The sequence below is a fragment of the Aotus nancymaae genome, unplaced genomic scaffold (assembly GCF_030222135.1).
Source record: "Aotus nancymaae isolate 86718 unplaced genomic scaffold, 86718_ANA_hifiasm-v0.15.2.pri h1tg000004l, whole genome shotgun sequence".
Taxonomy (NCBI): Eukaryota; Metazoa; Chordata; class Mammalia; order Primates; family Aotidae; genus Aotus; species Aotus nancymaae.
In genome coordinates this window covers 58,884,714-58,907,602 of record NW_026988415.1, presented here as the reverse complement: position 1 = coordinate 58,907,602, position 22,889 = coordinate 58,884,714, and the positions used below count along the sequence as shown (strand labels likewise).

The 22,889-nt window shown below is 33.1% G+C and overlaps 1 protein-coding gene across 1 annotated transcript in view; it reads left to right on the top strand.

Annotated features, from left to right (window-relative positions):
* DACH2 (dachshund family transcription factor 2) overlaps nucleotides 1-22,889 on the top strand; it is a 618,955-nt gene that overhangs the window by 198,420 nt on the left and 397,646 nt on the right. The window contains exon 2 of the mRNA XM_064360361.1: nucleotides 16,160-16,198. Coding sequence (XP_064216431.1) covers nucleotides 16,160-16,198 — 39 coding nt within the window. The remainder of the gene's footprint in view (nucleotides 1-16,159; nucleotides 16,199-22,889) is intronic.

The following is a 22,889-nucleotide window of genomic DNA, read 5'->3' as shown; positions in this document are numbered from 1 at the left end:
GTGTTTGAGAAGCCCATAAATATTTAAGGAAAAAACATACTTTTACATTTTATCAAATCAACCCAATACATGCTTTCACTCTATCAAGACATTTATGTAATTGTGTATGATCCTTCCAAAAGCCTTCAGCTAATGCACATTCCTTTTCGATTTAAGTCCATCCCCTATCCTTCCTTGAGAAGAGATTGAATCTATCTTTATCTTTTTGGTTGTTAAAAAAGTTTTCATAAAACAAAATTCCCAGACAAAAATTTTGAACTCAGATAACTAACCATTGCATCTAAAAAAGAAAAAAAAACAAAAACAAAACATTTTTACCCTAATGGCATTCAGGAAAATGCAAGTTACAAATCAAATAATATTTTAATGGTACTTTAATATTTATTTTTGAGTTATAATCAAGAATGTGCATTTTTTGGTACTGAGCATATTTTGAATTATGGTATATGCTTATGTGCTTTGATTATTATTCTGAAAAACCCTCAAAAAATCTACCATCAACACAAACATTATTGACTTGAAACACATATAAAACCTGCAATAAATTTTCAGAAGTGAAAGAGCAGCTTGTCTTTTTTTCTACCACATCTGGCAATCTGATAAAATTTGAAAAACTCTTTAAAGTGTACCTGCTTTTAAAGCATTTTTTTCAGCAGACAATATGTAACTTGTATAAATGCATATAATTTTACTATTTTGTGTGTAGACCTACTGCTTATCTTTGTTTTGAATGGAGTGCTTAAGGTTGCTAAAAGCAAATTGTGAATATTACTCAATATCATAGGATTTTAAAGTATGATTTATATCTGAACATAAGGGTTATTTGAATCATGATACATTTTTCAGTTTACATATGATAAAAATAAAAGATGGAGTTGAATAATTTTTATTTCATTATTTTATACCAATGTGTCAAAAAGAGAACTCCAACAGTTACCTTGATAGTTCATGACAGGATCTACCTTTCGAGAGATCCAGTGGTGTTCTAGTGTGTCTAATCACAGCAAGGTTATCATTCATTCTCTGGACACTTTATTTCTTCATAAAATAAGGTAGTTTCATATTTAAGTACAGTTTTTAGGAGACTTGTTTGCAAATTGACAAGATACAGTGACTTTAATTAATGCTATTAACACTTTATAATAAATTTTTATTCAAAAGGTATAAGCATATTTCTACTATTAAAGATATAAACTTAATAAATTGTCTTTTGTGAAATATCTTAACATGGGATGCAGTTTGTGTTAAACTTACAACATTTGACAGAATTATATATATTTTGAAATAAAATTTCAGTTGAACAGGAGGAAATAGAATAAAATATATGTATTTTTCTCCTCTGGGCATTAAATATGGCAGATGCAAAAGAATTTATCTGGTAACCTTTAAAAATAATATATTGGAGACCTCCACACTCATTTAAAATTCAGAAATAAGAAAATTGACTTACCATTTGTTATCTTGACAGTTACAATTGCAATAATTATTAAAGAGTAAACAAACATTTAATCTATATTAGTAAATCTCTTTAATACCCATAAATGATTATACCTACAGAAAAACATACTGAGATTATACCACAACAATCCTTAGATTACTGTCCCTTTTCACTCAGTAAGTATTTATTGAATGTTTAGCAAATGTTAGTATTTAGAACAATGCTAGATACTGTTTAAACCTAAATATTCAAATAAAAAGTCAGTCAGAAGGGGAACAGTTATTATGGACCAGGACAAAGATGAATGAGGAACTTAGACTCCAGGATTTTAGTTTTACTATAAGGTATAAATTCAGAGAAAAAATGAGATCCTCTTAGTGGCATTAATTTTAATAGTAGAAATCATTAAACTATACATACATGCACACATAACTGAGCTGACAGAAAAAGGACATAGCCAAAAAATAAACTTAAAAAATTTGGCTACAATGTAAAGATGATTAACTTTATCCCAAACCATTGAAAGAAATCAAAGCAAATTATTTAGTTTAAGGTGGTAAACTAAATAAAATAGAAAACTTTAAAAAGGAGGATTGTTTTGAAAAATGTTCCCAGGAGATCCACAATTAAAACACAATTCCACAATTAACTTGGTGGAATTGGTTTGGAAATGACAGAAGAATCATCCTAATTCCATGGCATTCACTTACTGTATTATAATAATTTTCTTAAGTGAAAGGAAAACATACACTTACATGTTTTCTTAGTCACTTAATCTCTCCCTTTTCTAGAGCTGGTGCAAACAGAACTGCTAATTACTCTAACATGTCACCAAGCTACTGATCTTTGAAAAGACAGTGGCTCTAAAATATTGTAGATACACCAGTTGCTAAACAAGTGATTTTTCAGTACCATATTCTAGTTTTAACAGTTGGGCTTACTTTTAAATGTGATAATATTTTTAGTCTAGATAGCATAATAATATCTTTGAGAGGAGCAGTTCAGCAGTAGCAAAAATCCTTTGGTAAAGCAGTATAGGCTTGAAACTCAGTGCTCCAAAGCACTTTGTCTACTTTAAGTATAGGAAAATAATGTCAGAATCTAGTTTATAATACTGACCAATTTTCAACCAAAAGAAAAGCTGATTTTAGAGAAAAATTAATTGGTAATAATTCATATTGTTTAGAATTACTCCTATTTAGTAGTATATTTCTTTAGTAAAAATTTTCCAGTAACACATGTAATATATGTTTAAATTATATTTAAGGTGTATCAAATAAGTTATGGTTTCAGTGGCAAATTTAGGTGCTTTATTTGGAGTGAGATTTTTGTAAAATTTTTCTTTAAAAGATAGTAATTAGAGAGAAATAAATTAACTTTATGCTTCATTGTTACTTTCTAGGTGTTCTTGGTGTTTCAGATAAATTGCAAAGACAATTTTCTGTCTTGTGACCATCCTTCTTACAACTCCATATCCTGTAAAAGTTTTTACTGAAATATATGGTTACTATTAAAATATTTTTATCATGTTCATGATCCTATTGATACTGTCATATGACAAGATGGTGAGCTAAGATTCATAATTACAACTATTTAACAGTTGTCAAAAGTATATTATAACTGATTTTCAGAAGTTTGCTACAAAGACAGCTGGTTTCTATCTGTACTCACATGTAAATATACATGATTGCTTTCATCAGTTTCTTAAAGCAAGAGAACAAAATGGAAATTTTAATGATGAAAGTTAATTATAAAATTATATTTTCTTCTGAAAAATAGTGTGGAAATATTGTGGGATCTGGTGTTGATATAATTTCTCTGGTTGGAACACATACATATTTGTACATAGGTTTGCATTCTATGTACACACTGTGTTGAGCAGGTGAAATGGATGAACCACAATAATATTGAAAGAAAATCTTAAAAGCTATTTGATTAACAGTCTTTTCTAAATTACAAAAAATTCTCTTTCCTGTAGGTAGTTAAAAAAGTATTCTTCGCTGTTGCTCCTGGAACTTGTTTTGTTTTTTTGGCTTTATCATTTAAAGATTATTAAAATAGGACACGAGTTTCTTTCCTATTAAAAGCCTTTAAAGAAAATAATGATTTTAAAAGAAAGCCAAGACACTAAACACCTTTGAGCATTTTTCTCCATCTCCTAAATGCTCTGTAACTTGTATATGAAGAATATAAGACCTATCTGCGTATTTTCATGGCATTGCTGCTTAGTTTTTTCATTTTTGTTTGCTGCAATTATAATGGGTAAATGGTGAGTGTGAGGTAATAAGGAGATGCTATTTGTGAGCATGGCAAAAACATATTGTTTCATACTGTGAATGCATCTTCAGAAATAAATGAGTGGTCTTTCATTGCCAGTTGATGTGATTTTTAAGGGAAGGCATTCATAGATGCAAAGACATTCTTCAAAATGTGATCACTATAAGAAGACCAAGAGCTTCACAAATAAACAGAGTAAAAGAATAAGAATCTCCTAGTATTGCTACAATGTGTAGAGGGGAAATAAAGGAAGGCCTAGTTGTCCTGGAGAGGTGAGGAAGCAATGTAAAATCCCTTGATTTCACTGTGAAGCCTGTTACAGTTTCTACAGTGTGGATGAGAAAGAAGGCAAAGCTAAGGAATCGTAAACAAGGGGTGACTTTAGAAACATGAGGAGAAGTGTGATGTGATGCGAAGGTAGGACCCACAACCCGTGCTAGGGAGTATTCAATCGTCTCCATTAGTGATAATTCATATTCACACAACAGGAAAGAAGAAAACTTTTCTTTCTTCTATTATTTCATTTTTCTTTCATTTTTCCTTTCTTTTAAACATTTGTTTGAATTAAGAGATAAGTGAAGAGTAAGGGTTTTCTTTAAAACCCTTAGGCATGAGTACTGATGAAGCTTTAGGGAAAGCAAATATATGCCTATTGAAGTTTTAGACTTAAGACAGTATATATTTGAATAAAGAAGATGCTTATGTGTTATTTCAGAAGAAAGTTATGGGAGTAACCTCATGTAATTGATAAGATAAAAAGGGGAACCATACAAGAGGAATAATACAGATAGCTTTTGAAAAGATAGAATAAAATCCATTAGCAACAAACAAACAGAATGGCTAACAGGAAATATTAGGTAGTGAAATGGCTAACAGTCTTCATCGGTATTTGTTTAATGCTAATCATAGCCTTGGACGTGGATTTAGCTAAGAAATGTATACTTCAATAAACTCCCCGAATACCTGTATATTGTACATTTTATTTGGAGACATATTGGTGGACTTATTCTATTTTGCTAAAACGTTGAAGTTGACACCTAATATAGAAGACAGTGTCAGTATATTGATTTCCACCAAGGGGAAACTATTCTTTAATTTGATTGAGATCAAAAGATAAAGGCAAAAAACTTGCATTAAAAAAATGATAATGTGGTACCCTTTGAGACAGTAGAAAACTAAATATAGAGTAGTGAAAGGAATACAATCATCTTTAGGGAAGGACATTTCACTTGGGGAAAATTTCCTGCAATTTAAAATTGATGGAACTGCAACAAGATAAAAAGTGTCACAATCAGAGAATATAAAAAATTCAAACTCTGCTCATGAAGATTTTAACAGTATCCATCGATATTTGGGAAATAATAAGCATAATAAAGAAATGCAGATTAATTTTAAATTTCCATTAAAGAGCATTTTTCATTTCATTGAAGACTTAATAAGGGACCTGAAAAACATGAGCTTGTATCTTGTTAGCTACATTTGAAATCAATACTATTGCCCTAAAGACTTTTAAACAAACACATGTTTTCTAAAGCCTTTAATGCTGCTTTATAATGTTTGTGCTGATCTTGTTATCCAGGCAGTGTTCAGTAGTTAGGTTTTGTTTCTTTTCAATAATTGAAGCCTAGTGAGGGAGACAGGCATGTAACTGAGTGCTATACCAGAGGCATACAAATTGTCAAGTGAGCAGAGAGGAAGGAGTCGTAATTCAGCTTGTATGTCTAAAAAATGAAGTGACCGGTGTTAATATTAAGGTTAGCAAGTTATTTGACTTCATTTTATTATTAGAAAGAAATATAATAATTTATTCACAGAAGAGGTAGGGGACAGAAAGTTTCCTTTTCACATCATATAATTAGGTGCTTTTGTGTTGTACATTGTATTTTACTAGACACTACAAGGAGATAGCCATTAGTTCTGGGTCTTCCTTTTCGTGGTTGGCATTTTAAATGATAAAAATCAATAGACACTCTTGGGGTTAGGTAATGGTTGAACATATTAATAGATGAAAATGTATATATTGTTAATGTTCATTCACTTTTACCTAAGGAGGATGAAGTGGGAAAGTAATTAGCAGTCAGTTGGAGTGGCATGTTTTTCTCTGTGGAACTGTTAGGCAAATAGTCTAATTCATTCACTCTGTTTATAAGAATTATCCAATCAGAAAATTCAAGATAAAACTAATGCCTGGAGGAGAAATGAAAATTAAATGGAGATTTTCTTGATAAATGACAGCCTTGATTTTACCTGAATGCATGGTCATAGCAAAGACCTAAATAGCTACAGGACTTATAATGAGACTGTAACATTCCTAATAACCCCACTTAGAACATTACATTTATTTCTGGCTACCATAAGATATAGTTCGAATGTTTGTCCCCGCAAAATCTCATGTCAAAATGTGATCCTTAACATTGGAGGTGGGGCCTGGTGGGAGGTGTTTGGGCTGTGAGTATAGATCCCTCATCAGTGGCATGGTGACCTCCCCATGGTAATGCGTTCACATGACATTTGGTTGTTGAAAACAGTCTGGGACCCCTCTGCCCTTCTTGCTCCCTCTCTTGCCATGTGGCATGCTTATTCCCCCTTTGCCTTCCACCATGATTATAAGCTTCTGGAGGCCTCATCAGAAGCAGATGATGGCACTATGTTTCTTGTACAGCCTATAGAAATGTGAGCCAAATAAACCTCTTTTCTTTATAAATTACCCAGTCTCGGGTATTCCTTTATACCAATGCAAAATGGACTAATGCACCATATTTTTTTTAAGAGGTGCAGCATTTGAAAAAGAGAATTAAATTGATCTTAGGATATGAGCTGTTAAGACAGGATAGAATCCTGGGTTTCTGTGTTTTAAAGCACAAAAGTTGAATAATTGAAAATAATAAAAACTCATATAAATATACATATAGATAGACAATGTCAACTCTTTTTATCATAGTACAGATTATCGTAAAAGAGATGCATAAATTTTAGTAGAAGAAAAACTTGCTGAAACAAACATTGGAGCTTCTCAGCTTTTCAAGATCATCTTTCTGTAGCATGCAAACAGAATAATGCACTACTGATTTATTCTGTGAAGATAAATGTCTAAAGGATTTTTTAGACTGTCTTCTTCTGAAACATAGAAGAGAATGCCCCTTAGCAGAATACCTCTAACAGGCATGCAATAACTATGAATAAGAGGAAAAAGAGTTATGTCTTAGGAGTGGCAACTAAACTGCAACCATCACTGACCTCTTGGAAGACTTTGAGTGTAACTTACCTGTATTATAGGCAGTAGTCAACACTTCAGGAATCAGAGAACTACAGGGTTTCTGAGCTATGATGGGCTGCAGACATCAACTTGTTCAACCTTGGTTTTACAAAGAAGTATACTGGGATCTTGATAGGGGAAGTAATTTGCTCACGGTCACACATTAATGGCCTACTTGGGACTAATACCCAAGTTATTTTATGCCTTGTTCAGTGTTTTTCTGTTAACCTTGTTATGTTCAGAATTGGTTGTTGTTCAAAAGTTGGAAAATAGTTTTTCCCGGAAACAAAGTCATAAGCTCAAAGTACTCCTTTGTTCCATTCTATACTTGGTTTCCATGATAAGTCAGGTGTTAAGTCATATTAATGTTGGTTTTAGACTTTCTGTTGCACATGTCCTTTCCTTTTGATTTTCATTTCCACCATCCTGAAGCAACCTCCAATTTGGTCTTCTTACCTACAAACTATCTTATAACAGTCTACTCTGTGCATCTTGTCAGTTTTAATTTCTTAAAGGATTGTTATCCTCTTTCACTCTTTGTTCTTCAAAATCTGTTTGAAGACCCAAGTCACAGTTTTCCTCCTCCATATTGATTTCACTGATCACTTCAGGTAAAAGTGATACTTTTGTCTTATAAATTCTTATAGTACTTAATTTAACTTCACCCATGGATTCAGCATTCATTAATCGGATGTATTTGAGTATTTGCTATATGCCAGGAAATGACACGGTGCTTATCACTCACAGACATTCATTGTAACATTAGTGCTGATTAATTTCTGTCTTTTCAGACCGTAGTATACTTGATGTAAGATACTATGGTTGAAGATCTTTGTATTCTCTTTGTATGCTGTGAAGCACATAGCCTTTTGTTGACAGTTGATGATCAGTAAATATTTGTAGAATAAATATTCAACTGAGAATTTGCTATGATAAGGTGTGAAGATAAATATGGCCTCTATGGGATCAGTATGCAAACTGTTAGATATCAATTATACGCATGTTTGAAAAGCTTTCGTCAATATTTTTTCTTTCTGTTTTGTTTTTTATTTTTTATTTTTTTTTGAGACAGGATTTCACTCTGTCACCCAAGCTGGAGTGCAGTGGTGCAATCATAGCTCACCTCAGGTTGAAAATCCTGGGCTCAAGCGGTCCTCTCACCTAAGCCTCTTGTGTAGCTAGGACCACATGCATGTGCCACCATGATCACCTAATTAAAAAAAGAAAATTGTAGAGAAGGAGTTGCACTATGTTTCCCAGGCTGATCATGAACTCCTGGCCTCAATAGATTACAGATGTGAGCCACCATGCTCAGCCTTTTCAATTCTGAAGTTAATTCTTTGCAGTGAACATAAAAGTAATAAAGCTTATTAAGGGAAAAACTATCAAGACAAAACAGTAATTCAGCATATTCACATAGATAAATACTGTCAAGAACAAGGGGTAGAATGCTGAATCAGATTAAAAACTCTTCAGTCTGTTTCTACATATATAATTTTAATGTATATATTATATATGAAAATATATGAAGATTCAAACCCACTTTTGCACACAAAATAGTTTTATCCTATTAGGTAATGAAGAGAAAATGCTCTGTTAACTGTAAAACTATACAATAAGGGGCATTGTTATTTAAACATGAGATTTTGAACCTGTAAAACTATGTATAAAGTGCTTTGAACGATAATCGTTTGTAATTTTAAGTTTTTGCCTCTGGTCTCTTAATTGGTAAGGAACATGGATTTTATTTTATTTTGTTTTAAAATAGATTTTAAATAGATTTCAAAATAGATTTTAAAGTAGATTTATTTATTTTATTTTAAAATATTTCATTTTGTTTTATTTTAGATTATTTAAAATATTTTATTTTACTATATTGTATTTTAAAATCAGATATCTTATTTGATTTTATAATCCTTGTCAGGGATTCAGTCAGGAGATGAATGTAAGGGATTTAACAGAATTTCAAATTGGTAATCTTCTTCATTCCCATCTCGACTCCCAGTAATACATTAAGCGCATGTGCCGGCCAAGATTTCTTTGCTCTGATCCTGCTTGATTGTCTTCATCTGCATCTAGACTAAACCGGATAGGATTACCAGAATGATCAATTGGCAAATGAACTCATTTTCTTAGAAACAGCTTAGCTGAATTCTGCTTACAGAACTGCTTTTCACATCTAATTTAAACTTAGTTAGACCAATTTGCCAAATGTTAGAGTTAAGGTATAATTAAAATAAATTTTATAATATTATTTATCTTCATGAATAGCCTTATAATATATCTATATTTTTACCTGTCAACAATTCAGTATATTTGATGCCATCAAATAAAGTTGGGCTTAGAAACTTTCTGATTAACTTTGGCTAAGGACAAACTTTCAGAGAAAGTTTACTCAGATTCTAAAACACCATGGCTGTCCTTATATAAATCATGTATCATAGTTAATGATGTAAATCAGCACTGAAAAGTAGAAATACATTCTTAAAATACGTTTTATAAAAGTAAGCCTAAAGACTGTACAGTGATGATTTTGAATAAGGGTAAAATGTCCTTTCACAAGATCAACATTCATCTCAGTTGACAAATATTTACTGATGATTACTGCATGCCAGCATTGTGTTAGCAGATGGAAAGAAACAGTGAACATAAAACCTAACCTATTATCTCATGGAGATTACATTTTCATTGGAAGAGTAGATCTAAAACAGTAAATAGGGAAAATAATTACACATTGTGATATTGTGATAAGTGCAATGAAGGAAACACCATTTTAATGAGGAATTCAGAGTTGGAAGTTGACCCTAAGTTCTCCACACAGCCAGTAAACTAGGAAGTAAGCCAGTTTACTATTGTCTCAGTGTGATATCAAACCATCAAACACAAAGCTAGTTAAAAGCTGATAAGACAGTAATTGTGTCCAATGTTTTAAGGGCTGCAATGTATATCTACCATAAATGTTTTGTTTGGCTTCTGAAGCATTTCCTTAGTGTTTTCTGTGAGTCATTCTGAACACACAATAGCAGGACACGATCATCAACTGGAAGACATGAAATATAAATAGTGTAACGGTGCTGAAAAATCCCTTACCAGAGGCTGGTTAGAACCCCTATGCAGATCAAAGGACACGATTCAAAGGTCACCCATGATGTCTAGCCAAAGCTACAAACATGAATAGCAAGACTGTAAGATAAAAAATTTCCAACAGAAACATTGTGGACAAAGATGACATAGCATTAAGTGATCTAAAATTTATGAAGGTTTTGAGGAATTTTAACGTTTAAAGCTTTATATAATAGCAATGATTTCAGGCAGGTTATCTAATAATCAAAGTTTATGTATGTGACTGATATTTACTGAATTTGAATTTGTAGAAGAATGTCATTGAAAATACTATTTGGGATACCTTCATAGTACCACTAAAGGTATTTAACTGGCATCATCCTTGATGGTACATATATTCATATTTCACACATACTGAAGCATTGTTGTACCATGAGAAGAGCAAGTTATTCTATTTTTTAAATGAACATTGCCTGGAAAAAGACATTTGACGCTGTAAACAGTAATCCTATTTTTGATATTCTTTGTTTTTCTAGGACATATGAGAAATATCATTGAAACTGCTGAGGCTCCTCAGACAGGACCAACAAAATATTGTTTGTATAAAGGATACAAGTGACATAGGGTCTTGCATTCTTTGAGTTATATTGGCACTTTATGTTAATACAAGAGTTTATATATATACAACCAAAACCCTATCTCCTACAAACAAACAAGAAAAAAAATTCCATAAGCCCATTTATCTTCACTACCACTTCATCCCATATTCAATTTTTTTCCTCTTGACTATGACTTTAAATCTCATTGACTTTTAAAAGACTCAAATGTGTGCATCAAAATATATCAGAAGCAGCAAATATTTAATACAATGAAAGTTTTTGTTATTCCCAACTAATAAGAAAAAAAAATTCTGAGCGGAGGCAAATGGTCAGTTTGAATTGTCTAGGCCTTGGTTCAGAAAATCAAATATTTGGAGACTTAACAGACAAAGAGTTTGTTTAGATGCCTTCTACAAACTTAAATAGACATGAAATATACAGGCTATTAATTTTATACCTTTAAAATAAGGATATCTTCATGGGTTTTTTCTGTTAATATACATGTTTGCCAAAACATTTTCAGGATTCATAAAGTGGTTAAATGGCTGTAAACCAGCTGCTGTGAAGCAAGAGTTGTCATATAAGATGCATAAAGTTATCATCTAAGAGTTAGGAAATGTCTTTAAAAGCTCCAGTCGTGGAAATCTAACAGTTGATATGATTTGGTCATGTCTCGAACGATAACTTTTAAAAGTTTTACCAGCAATTATTTATTGGCAATTTTCCCCCTATTGATGATGTCTGATAGGAGGTGGGGAGGCATTACTTGACTTATACTTTATTTATTTATTACATTTTATTAGCAAATAAACATTTTGTTTATTGTGTTGGGCTAGAAAACCAAATTGCCTGACTAACAGATGTTACCTGTGTAAGGGGCAGCTGAAACCTAATTTAGTAGTTCCCAAAATATCAACAGCAGACTCCCATTTCAAAGCATAGGGAACATTTTCATTGATTCTTTGGAATTTCAAATATATAGCTTGTACTCTGAATGATACTGTTTGTGTGAGTGTAATCAGAGTTTGTTTCTTATTTAATCTCTTTTTTTCTGAGGCAACTTGCTTTAGGTGCTATTCTATATACAGTTGTGTCAACTTTAAAGGTCAAAGGCTTGTCTTCATTAAGAAAAGTACATTGTCTTTTACTAGGTAGACAGATGATTTAGCACACTTAGTGCACCTTCGAAGAATATCTTACACACACGGAAGTTTCCAGAAATCTCATACTTTCTTTGGGGAAATTGACTAATGTTTGGGTAAATCATCTTTAAAATAGCAGCCATAAAACTCATGTTCTTCCTGGGTCCTCAGAAATAACATAAATTCATTAAGAGGGCCAGTATAAGGTCATAAGCAATTGTGGGAACTGTGGGGAACAGTAGAGTGCATGCTCTTTCTATGGGGTAGCCATTGTTAATCTGCTTCATCTACTTGTGCCAAGCCAGTAAGAGTGTGAAACCAGTATTGCCAGATCTCTCATTTTAGTAAAAAATACAGCTTTTATTTTAGATTCAGTGGTACATTATTTTAGACTGGGGGGGTACATGTGCAGGTTTGTTATGTGGGTATATTGTGGGTTGCTGAGGTTTGAGGTACAAATGATCCTGTCACAGGTAGTGAACATAGTACCTAATAGGCAATTTTTCAGCCCTTGATCCTCTTTCCTCTCCCCCACTTCTAGTAGCCCCCAGTGTTTATTGTTGCCGTCTTAATGTCCATATGTACCCAGTGTTTAGCTCCCACTTGCAAGTGAGAAGATGCAGTATTTGGTTTCCATCCCTGTGCTAATTCATTTAGGATAATGGCCTCCAGCTGCTTCCATGCTGCTGCAGAGGACACGATTTTGTTCTTTTTTATGGCTGCATAATATTCCATGGTGTACATGTATCTCATGTTCTTTATCCAATTCCCTGTGGATAGGCACTTAGGTTGATTCCATGTCTTTGCTATTATGAGTAGTGCTGTGATGAGCATACGAGTTCATGTGTATTTTGGTAGAAAAATTTATTTTCCTTTGGTATGTGCCCAGTAATGAGATTCCTGGGTCAAATGGTAGTTCTTTTTAAAGTTCTTTTAGAAATCTCCAAAGTGCTTTCCACAGTGGCTGAACTAATTTAAATTCCTACCAAGAGTGTATAAGCACATTGAAATTCAGATTTTATGTAAAATGTTTAGATTTTTAAAGCTCTGTACAGAAAGATCACTGGCTTAGAGAAGAAGGGAGACACAAATCTTGTCTCTTCTACTATCTAAATATATACGTAATGTTTATCAAGCTTATTGTGCTACCATGAGGATAAAACAGACATGACAGTCTTTGGGAGGAGATTTAAAAAGTGGTTCTCTAACATACAGTAGAGGAAGCAGGATTAAAAATGTAGGGTCAGTAGCTGTTATTCATGTCAGTATATAGGGTGACCTAACATTAACTTGCTCTGCAACTTTGGCCAAATAATTGAACATCTCAGGGGAGAATGTCCTCATCTGTTAAATGATGGTGATAGTAGGTAGTTAACCAAAGCAGTTCAGGCACTCCCAATATATCACATAGAAAAAGAAAAGATATAAGACAATTGCTCCTCTTATTTTTCCTTCTACTATACATTAGCAGTTTCACTGAAGTTCTTTAGAATCCAGTTTGAAATCCCTTGCAGTAGATAATTCCAAAGTTGACTGTATCTTTAAAACGCTCTGTTTGAATTACTTTCCTTTGTTTGACAAATCAGTGAAAGGAATATTTGGTTTAGTTTCCTGCAAATCAGAGGTTGAACATAATATGTGATGTTTAATAATGATTTTTCAATTTATCCTAAAAAAGACCAAAATACTTAAATTCAATGAGCCTGACTTTTTAACTGGACTCCTTATTATGTGGTATTTTATTGCTTTTTGTCCTGTGTCTTGCATGCTGTTTCTCTATATTGTTAAATGAGATTCTGTGGGCTACATTTAGGTTTCAAAAGTGAGAATGTCATATCTCTGATTCTCATACTTAAACTAATACCAATCAAAGATGAGCACACTGGGTAGCAATCACTGTCGTTAACTTTGTTGAGCTTCACATTCACATGCCCAAAGTTGGAAGAATCAAAGTATGAAAACTTATTTATCAGTGGCACAGGATAAAAATGACTTTGACCAATTCTAAATAAAGCCTGCTCTCAATTATTAACTTCTGGGTCTCAGCCAGAGTAGAATAACCTTCTAGTCATAACTTGTGCATAGGGAGAGGCTCTCTCTACAGTAAGGTTAACCAGTCTTAATGCAGTACAATCATGACGATGATTGGAACTAGTGTGTTGTGTAGAGAACCCTTACTACTTACCACCATATGTTGCAAAACCTCAGTTTTTAATAGTTTTGTTGGTGGTAGTCGTATATTGAGTTTTGTATCTTACGCAGCGTTCTTGACTGTATGTAATCCCTGTTTTGTTAGTGGCTTTATAAGAATGTGAACATATGAATATGTAAGCCACAAAGATACATTTTAGTAAATTTCAGGTTTTTCCTTCATGACTTTTGTTTCACAGCCAGAATCAGAAGTGGGGAGGCGCAGCAAAATTCAGTAGACAAAGAGAAAATAGAGGGAACACAAAGCATTTTGGGCCAATTCCAGGGAACGCTGATGATTTTTTTTTTTCACATTATAAGGTATTCTATGCTGAGCTGATAATATTAGCATCATTATCTGCTTGCTCAGTAAAATTTTCAAAAATGTTCATTATTTCGCAAAGTATAAGGAAAACTAAAATGAATTAATTGATATCACTAAAAGAACAAATTCAGAAGTATAGGAGTCACATTTTACTTAGAATATCAAAAATGAAATATATATATTTAACTTGTAGGCCTTAAAGCCCTAGAGTTATAGCTAGTTTGTTAAGCACTATTATAAAGTACATTCCTTACATTGGACAAGATAAATGAGAAATTTTCAAATATTAAGATAAACTCTTAATTTTCCAAGAAGGTTTTCAATTGTTAATTAAAGAACAGTTAACCCATGGGCTTTTATATATTTACTGGATAATTCTAATAAGAGTGTTTCAGTAGTAAATGATTTCACAGTCTAAGTTTAACCTATGAAGCCCATGCCATAGGAGATGTAAATGATTTTTATTTTGATGGCTTAGTATAATTAAATATATATATAGTGATAGCTAGAAAAAGTTTGTTGAGCTTAGAAAGTTTTATAGTTTAAAAAGAGGGAGATCTTTGGTACAATTGAAATGCCCTCAAATCCAGTCATATATAGCCCATTAAAATAAGGAAGGATACATTATCATTGACTTGGTGCATATGATTATATTTTATTTAGAAAACGTGTCAGCTCAGAAAAGGTTGTGTGAGTGAGTTGTAAAGCAAAATTAAATAGTTCTGACAGTGAAGCGACAGAACATAAGAGTAGGTAAGGAAAGGCTCACCTTCACTCTCGCCTACTCTCCCCAGCAACCCCAGATATATTTCCATTTATGTATTTTAGAAATCTCTCTACAGACTTTGAGCAGAGTAGCAGTTGCTTTCCAAAAGCACACAAAACAAAAACAAAAAGATGATGAACTAATCACATATATTTGTAGTGGGCATTATAGGAAGTTTCCGTTTCTGTGTTACTAAGAAGTGCATTATGGCTTAAAATAACCACATTGTAGTGTTCATAGTTTTTTTTTTTTTTTGCATGTCATTTTAGATTTCATTGTTCTTTATTAAAGGATTGGAGAACACTGGGAGTTACTGCACTGCTGGAAAGAATAATTATTTTGTTAACAAGGCTAACTGTGTTTTTTAAATGGATATCTTTTGTATGTGTTTAATTTCTTTTGTGTGGATGTAGGTATGACTGTGTGTGTGTGTGTGTGTGTGTGTGTGTGTGTGTGTGTGTGTATGAATGCGCATGTGTAACCCTTATGAGGAAGATGTAAGATAATTCAGTATGTTCCAGAAAAATGCATATAGTGATCCGTCTGAGATCAGCGGCTCCACGTTTAGAAAATAAGCACAACATTGATATTGGCTTTCTTTCATCATCCTGTTGGCCAAATAAAAGATGAGAAAAAATTAGAAAGGGATTTTCCCCCCCAAAATGTTGGAATACCCAATGGGATGGGAAGGAAGGCTCTTGAGAGAGAGGGAAAAGACTATTGCTGAATTTATTTTGGAATTGTTACGACCCAAGGCCACTTTCTTCAACAGAAATCTCTTACCTTATTTCCTTGTCTTCATATGTGGAAAAGCCCTAATCACATGACATTTCACGTTATTCTTTGTTCAGTGGGGATTATACTAGAAATGTGCTAACATTACTCATATATTTAAAACACTAATAGTAATTCAGGCTGCCTTACCTTCTGTGTGCTCTTCCCTGCTGGTGTTTCATTGTGTGTAACCTGTCTAAAATTTCTGCAGAATTTAGGAAAATTTTTTTGTGAAATATAATAAAGCCTTGATTAATTGGAAACTAACTAACCAGAACTCTTAATTAACCAGTTTTATTTATTTATTTTCTGCTACACTCTCCTTTTAGAAGGAAGAGGCAAATGACAAGAAAACAAGCTGTTAACAGGTATTTATGTATTTATTTTTTAAAAATCAACTTCCTGAGAATGTCCTGGAGCCTGTACAGATTGAGCCACACTTTCATAATCTTATTCCCTGTAGTATACTTACTAAGGTAGGAAAGTAGAGCCATTTAAAATTTTCAGCAGCAAATGCTGAATCTTGCTTAATCCTTAGTTAGTAATGAGAAAAAAACGAAATCCAAAGAGTTAATTACAACCTGTCCATCCACTTGGAGGTTCTAAAGCAGAAGTTAGAGAAAGGCTGCAAGGTTGGTGGGTATTGAGTGAACATCACTGACATGAAAACTATGACACCCATGTAAAATAATGGGGAAGTTATTGAGATGCCCACCTGCCCGTTTGTTCTGGAATGCTTAGGAAGGTACATTCACTTTTGCAGGGCAGCACAGGCTATTAAGTGTGCTACAATGATAATGGAAAAGAATCTGGTTTTCTAATCTTCTGAGTCATTCTAAGCATTAGGCACAGATATGTGTTGTAGGCATGCTAGAAGTTTTAAAACATTTAAAATCTTTTTCTTCTAATAATATATTTTAAACAAATATTTGGAAGTCTAAGAAGATTTATACTTGAAACCTCTTAAAATATCTGTGAAAAGCTTAGTCAAAGGGCAATCAGAGCTAACATATTGTTCCAGGCCTCAGACATTTTAGGTTGTAGTGGTGAAAAGAACACACAGTGAGTCAGAGACAAGCGTGAAGGAGGGGAACCCATGATCCTAAAATTGATTTTGATAGTTCCTGTCGGTAGTGCCCCTCTTCTCTTTCACACTTCTTTTTCAGGTTACATTACCTTTTGGTGATATTTTTCCCCCTTCCTTTAGGGCTGCTCTTGATGCAGGTTTTATCCATAGTTTTCTACAAGAAAAATGTCATAAGAGCTGTAGGGGAGATGAGGACTACACCATGTGATTCATCCTGGGTTTTCAACACAGAATATGAAACATCACTATGATGGTGTTTCTAATATCTGTGACATTTTCTACATTAAAAGTTAGTTTTAAATGCCATGCACACTAAATAATACCAAAGTGACCTGAAGCAGTGGATGTGCCTCCTTAAGTGCCAAACTTTCTATTAGACAATGACATCAATGCTGGGGAGACTAAAACTCAGTAGATTTTATTAATGACTGACTTTAACTGGAAAATATTAAATGGATTAAGTTTTGAGTTTAGGCTTGGATATTGAAAGTGTTTCTGATTTTATATGAATGCAATTGAATTCAGATGTCGAAGCTGGCTTTCATTTTATTTTTAATTTTCTAGTAAAATGACATGCAAATTAAGTCAAGTTCTCTCTTCATTAACTGTAGCAGTAGTTTATAACTATATAGATTTAATTCTGGATTATCAAAGCATACATTTCATATGTACATATATATAATAATATTTTTACATTTACTGCAATCTGAGAAAAATTATGAGGTGTTTTTGAAGGTATATGTGTCAAGTCACTCACATAAACTACAGAGAAACCAGGAGAGTCGCAAACTCTACCGCCTACTGAGGCAAGGCTGGTAATATAAATGAAAGACTATAAGCAATATGGAGCAGTGGGGACTGTGGTGAACTAGAGAGTATATATATTCTTTGCCAAGGTGGCGGCTATTAGTCAGCTTGGCTGATTGTTACCATGTGGGAATGTAGGCTCAGTGTTGTTAAGATCTGACTTTTTAAAAGAAGCTGAGAATCCAGATTTTTACATGAAATTCTCCAATTCTTAAATGTTGGTAACTAACTCAATAAAAAGCCAAACGGAAAAAAAGCAACACCTCACAGGCAAAACAAAATCCATCTGGGATCAGGAGCTAGCCCATGGGCTGTCAGTTTGCGACCTCTGTTCTAAATTGTGAGTCAAGGTATTGCAACTACAAAAAGAATCACAGTTTGTTATAAATGAACCTAAAGCCCTTGATGATGGAAAATTCATATAAGGTAAATAAATGACTAGTGGAGCGCTTATAAATAATTATTCTGGTACTCAAAATGGTGGTTTTGCACTTTGTGAGTTTTTTTACTACTTAAAAATAGGCAATATAGTTTTTCCTGAAAATGATTTGAAAATTAAAATTAAACTGTTATTTTTTGCTTTCATGTTATCAGTGAAATGCAGTGCAAAACAGATTATTACCTCCATGTCCAAAAAAAATAGTTAAGTATAGTTCTCATCACAGAAAATAATTAAGGTTTCTATTTAAGGTCCAATTTATTTTGTTTTAATAAGAAGAAAGCCATATGTATAACATGTGTTGCTTTATCTTAAATTGGCTTGCCTTTAAACAAATTCCCAATTCCATTTAGCAAAATTCCTTTATTTTTACAAATGGTTAAAATAAGAAATAAAAGAAATGTAAGTAGTTAACACAACAAAACTTCATTTGAACTTTTGGTAGGCATTGACAAAGATAAAACAAAGTTGGTCATCTGAGATTTTATTAAAAGGTAACTGTTTGACTGATCTGAGACTTTGCTTGTTTGTCTGTCCTGCCATGGACCTTAGCACATAATCCCACTGTGCTACAATGCTTTTGACATCTGTATGCCCCTTTCATCACTGGCAATCCAAAAGCATATTTGTCTCAAAAGGAAACAATTAAATTCCAATCTCTCTAGAAAAAAAGAAGAAAGAAAGAAAAAGAGAAAGAAAAACACCCCACTGTTAAACCTGCTTTACACAATGATCTGTACCATAAATCCCTAGTGAGGATGGGAAATTAACATTTTCATTTCTGATGAGACATTCGAGAATTTTAAAAAAAAAGTAAAAAAAGAGAAATGAAGGCATAATCTCAAATCCTAAATGAACTAGAAGAAAACCTCATACCTTAACAAATCATTCTAGTTGGAAGTTTGACAGAAACAGATATGAAAGATGAGAAATTGTTGGGTAACTGGTCAACACATATGACAATGTGCAAAAGAGCTGATGTTTGCCTAAATAAAATTTGGGTAGACAGTGCTTCCCTTTTCCAGATCATCATCTACTTTTGACCACAAGTAATCTGTTACGTGATTGGGACACAATATGTTTAAATACACTAATTAATGAAACGTATTTATTAAAACTCTAACAATTAGGGATCTTTAGTTAAGTGGTTAGTCCTGAAAGGTAGAGGATTTAAGAAATGAGTGATTATTTGATGCAATTGACCAGCATAGACCTATAAATGAGATAATACAGGATAAAATGTGGATGAACAGTTAGTCCTTTTTTTGGCAGAATGCAGTAACACCTAACATTTATTAAACATGAGTTCAGGAGATTTTTCATATGTTAGTTCTTTTCAACATCATAACAACTCTATAAGGTAAGTGCTACAACTATGATCCTTGTCTTACAGAGAAGGCTAAATGATTTACTCAAGGTCATACAGCCTATAAATACCAGAGACAGCGTTTGAATCAAGGCAGTCTGGTTTCAAAGCTCATATGCTTTGGCCCAGCATTTTTTACAACCTGCCAAATGGAATCAGACTAATTACAAAAACACCCCATTTACTATTATATATTAAATAAGTTATTTAAAATTGGCATTTCTATTCAGAAATCAAGCTTGGTAGCATCATTTTGATAGTGCAATAAGTTAGCAAGATTAATTTAAAAATAGTTTAGTTAGAGCAGGAAGAACAAAAAAGGGAAACAGCAGGAAATACTGAGAAAAACCTGTGGATCAATATTCAGGTCTCCATTTTGCTATATTTAATTCACAGTTTAATTTAAAAAATTGTATCTGAAAAAAATTGTATCTGTGAAACATTAATATTATGACTAACAAGAATCTCCTTTTTACTCCACAAATTAAAGATGACCACTAGTCCTAAAATCAATATATATCATTGCTGTGTGTTTTTAAAATTATGTGTGTATTTATACACAAACTACATGTAATGTTGATTTTTGTGCTTTTTAAAAATTTTTGTGTTTTGAAATGTATTGAGTTGGTGTAATACTGTGCTATTCTTTTTAAGTGTTTTTACAGTATATTTTTGAGATTTATCCAAATTGATACATATAAATCAAGTTCATTTATTTTCTTATTGTCCATCATACTACCTTCTGTAGCACAATTTGATAATTCTCTCCTATATCCATAGGTTGATAATTAGGTTGTTTCCAATTTTTTGTCAGAATTTGTGCTTCAGTGGACATGTCTTGCACCTGTATGGGAATATTTCTCTAGGATATAAGCCTAGAAGTGCAATTTTTAGGTTGAGGGCTATGTATGTCTTCGACTTTAATGATTGTTGCCAAATTGTTCTCCAGGGCTGTTCTGATTTACACTCCTACCAGCAATATACAAGAGGTTCCATTTCCTCATGTTATTGCCAGTGTAGTAGATATTTTTAATAATTTGTTTGAAGAAAAAATAATTATTTGTTCTCTTGTGACTATACATATGAACTATTGATTCTGATCACTTAGCACAGATAACAGTGTTTACAGATACTATTTTTGTCATTATTCTTCATTTTAAAACATATGTAATTAAGATAAGCATTAAGAATACTGTTTTAAATTTGTAAAATATTTTCTAGGTTACAAGCACGTTTCCGTAAACTTTCATTTGATGAAACAATATGGTATAGCAGGAAGAGCTCTGGGGGAATAAAAGAGTCCAAAGTCCATGGACTTAACTCTGCACAGAAATCTGTGGCTTTGGACCTCAGTTGCTGCATCTTTTAAGTTACAGTATTAGACTAAACAATCTCTTAGATAAATAGTATACGCTTTGATCTATGATCCATATCTTCCCTTTTCCTTGAAGCTATAATTTACTTATTGTGCATAAAACATAAAGAGAAAATTGAATTTGGTCAATTTGTGAAAATTGTGGTAACACTCTCTCTGGCTCAGTTAATATCATCGTAACTTTACCTTCATTATATTTATGTTTCTTCTAATTCAAGGACAGTTAGGGATGGATGGTGGAAGAGAAGATAGGACACATCATTTTGAATTCACGTTCAGTTTTTCCCATTGCAAAATATCACAATATAAACGCTGAAATGAAAAGCAATGAAAGCTCAACAACTATTTGTTATGACTGTGTTTGCTTTCAAGCTCTTTTTATGCACGTTTCTGATTCAGAAGAAAGTAGTCAGGATTTTCAGCTCACTTAATGTTTGATTCCACCCGTACTTTTACGGTGCTACACATAACTACTTAAAGTAGAGAGAGGACTCAGGTTGAATACTCTGTATATCCTTCCTTCCTTCCTTCCTTCCTTCCTTCCTTCCTTCCTTCCTTCCTTCCTTCCTTCCTTCCTTTCTTCCTTCTGTCCTTCTTTCGGACACGAGCCCATGACACAGCCTCAGAAGGTCCTGAGACATGTGCTCCCTTTATTCCTTTTTGAATAATGGGATAAGTAATTAGATTTTATTTTCAGAGAGAGACGTTTTATTAGAAAGATCTGGATCCTTATCCTGAGGTTTAATACAGAACATTCAGCTTTTCCTAGATTCTACGTGTATAGGAAAGGCCACTGAGTTAGAAATCAAACTGTCTAATATTCGAGGAGATTAAAGTAGAAAGTGAACCAGTAGAAACTGATTTCGTTTAAACTCCCAGAGTTGCAATTATACTTCATTTACTTACATTCACACACACACACTCTCTCTCTCTCTCACACACACTAGCATAGAATGCCTGTTATTTTCAATGACTTTTAAACAGAAAACTTAACTAGTAAGGACACTGAACACTGGTTATGAGTGAAGATTCTACTTAGGGAAGGTGGAAGTTCTGGCAAACAAAATATAAATCAGTTAATCTCTTGTGATGAAGACATTTTTAGAGACCTCTCTTTCTATAAGTAGTCCTGGGAAAATGTTTTGACTATAGCATTCCTAGAAAGTGAATTGACCTCCTACAGAGTTTCAACACCAGATATTCCAAGAAAATTGTGGTTCACACACTTAATTCAAATTATCTTCAGATTAATACAATTCACATGCATACACCTCATTGTCCAAATGTGACAATAAGCCTAGAGAATCCTACATAAGATGCTTTGAGCCTGTTTGTTAACTGACAATGGGGCCCACATTTAAGACCTTTCATTGCTATTTTTGCTAATTGGCATCCTGTTTTTAGTGTAAGCGTACTCTGGAAACCACTGTTTTATTGTGTTGCTTCCACTAGCTCAGAGCATCAAAACCTCTGCCAAGATAATCTGCAGTATTTTTGCCCAGATCCTCCATTCTGTGCGGAGATTAAATTAGGTTAGTTAACTTTTTTCATAAACATGAAATAAATCACTTAAAACACAAGCTATCCCAAAACCTTTAATCCAGTTTCAACGATGTAGTTCAGAACATTTTCAAGGCAACACATCTTGGACATAGTTCACCAAGTAACTGGCAGTTCTATTGGGAAATTAGTACTCTCCTTAAAAAAAAAATGTTGCAGTTGCTCAGTATTTATTAAAAAACAAGAAAGGAGGAAATATGAACATTGTTGTATGGCCTTTATCACCTGCATTATTCAGAAATCCTTTATGTATTTGAGACATTGATAGATCTCTATTTGCAGAACCAATTGCAGTCATTCCATGAACTACTCCGTATTGAGTATCCCCACTTTTGTTGTCTGAACGAAGCCTTGACAAACAAAATTTGTTATCTTTTGTCCAAAATGCATCAAAACCATGGATACATTAGTATTTACCACTGACT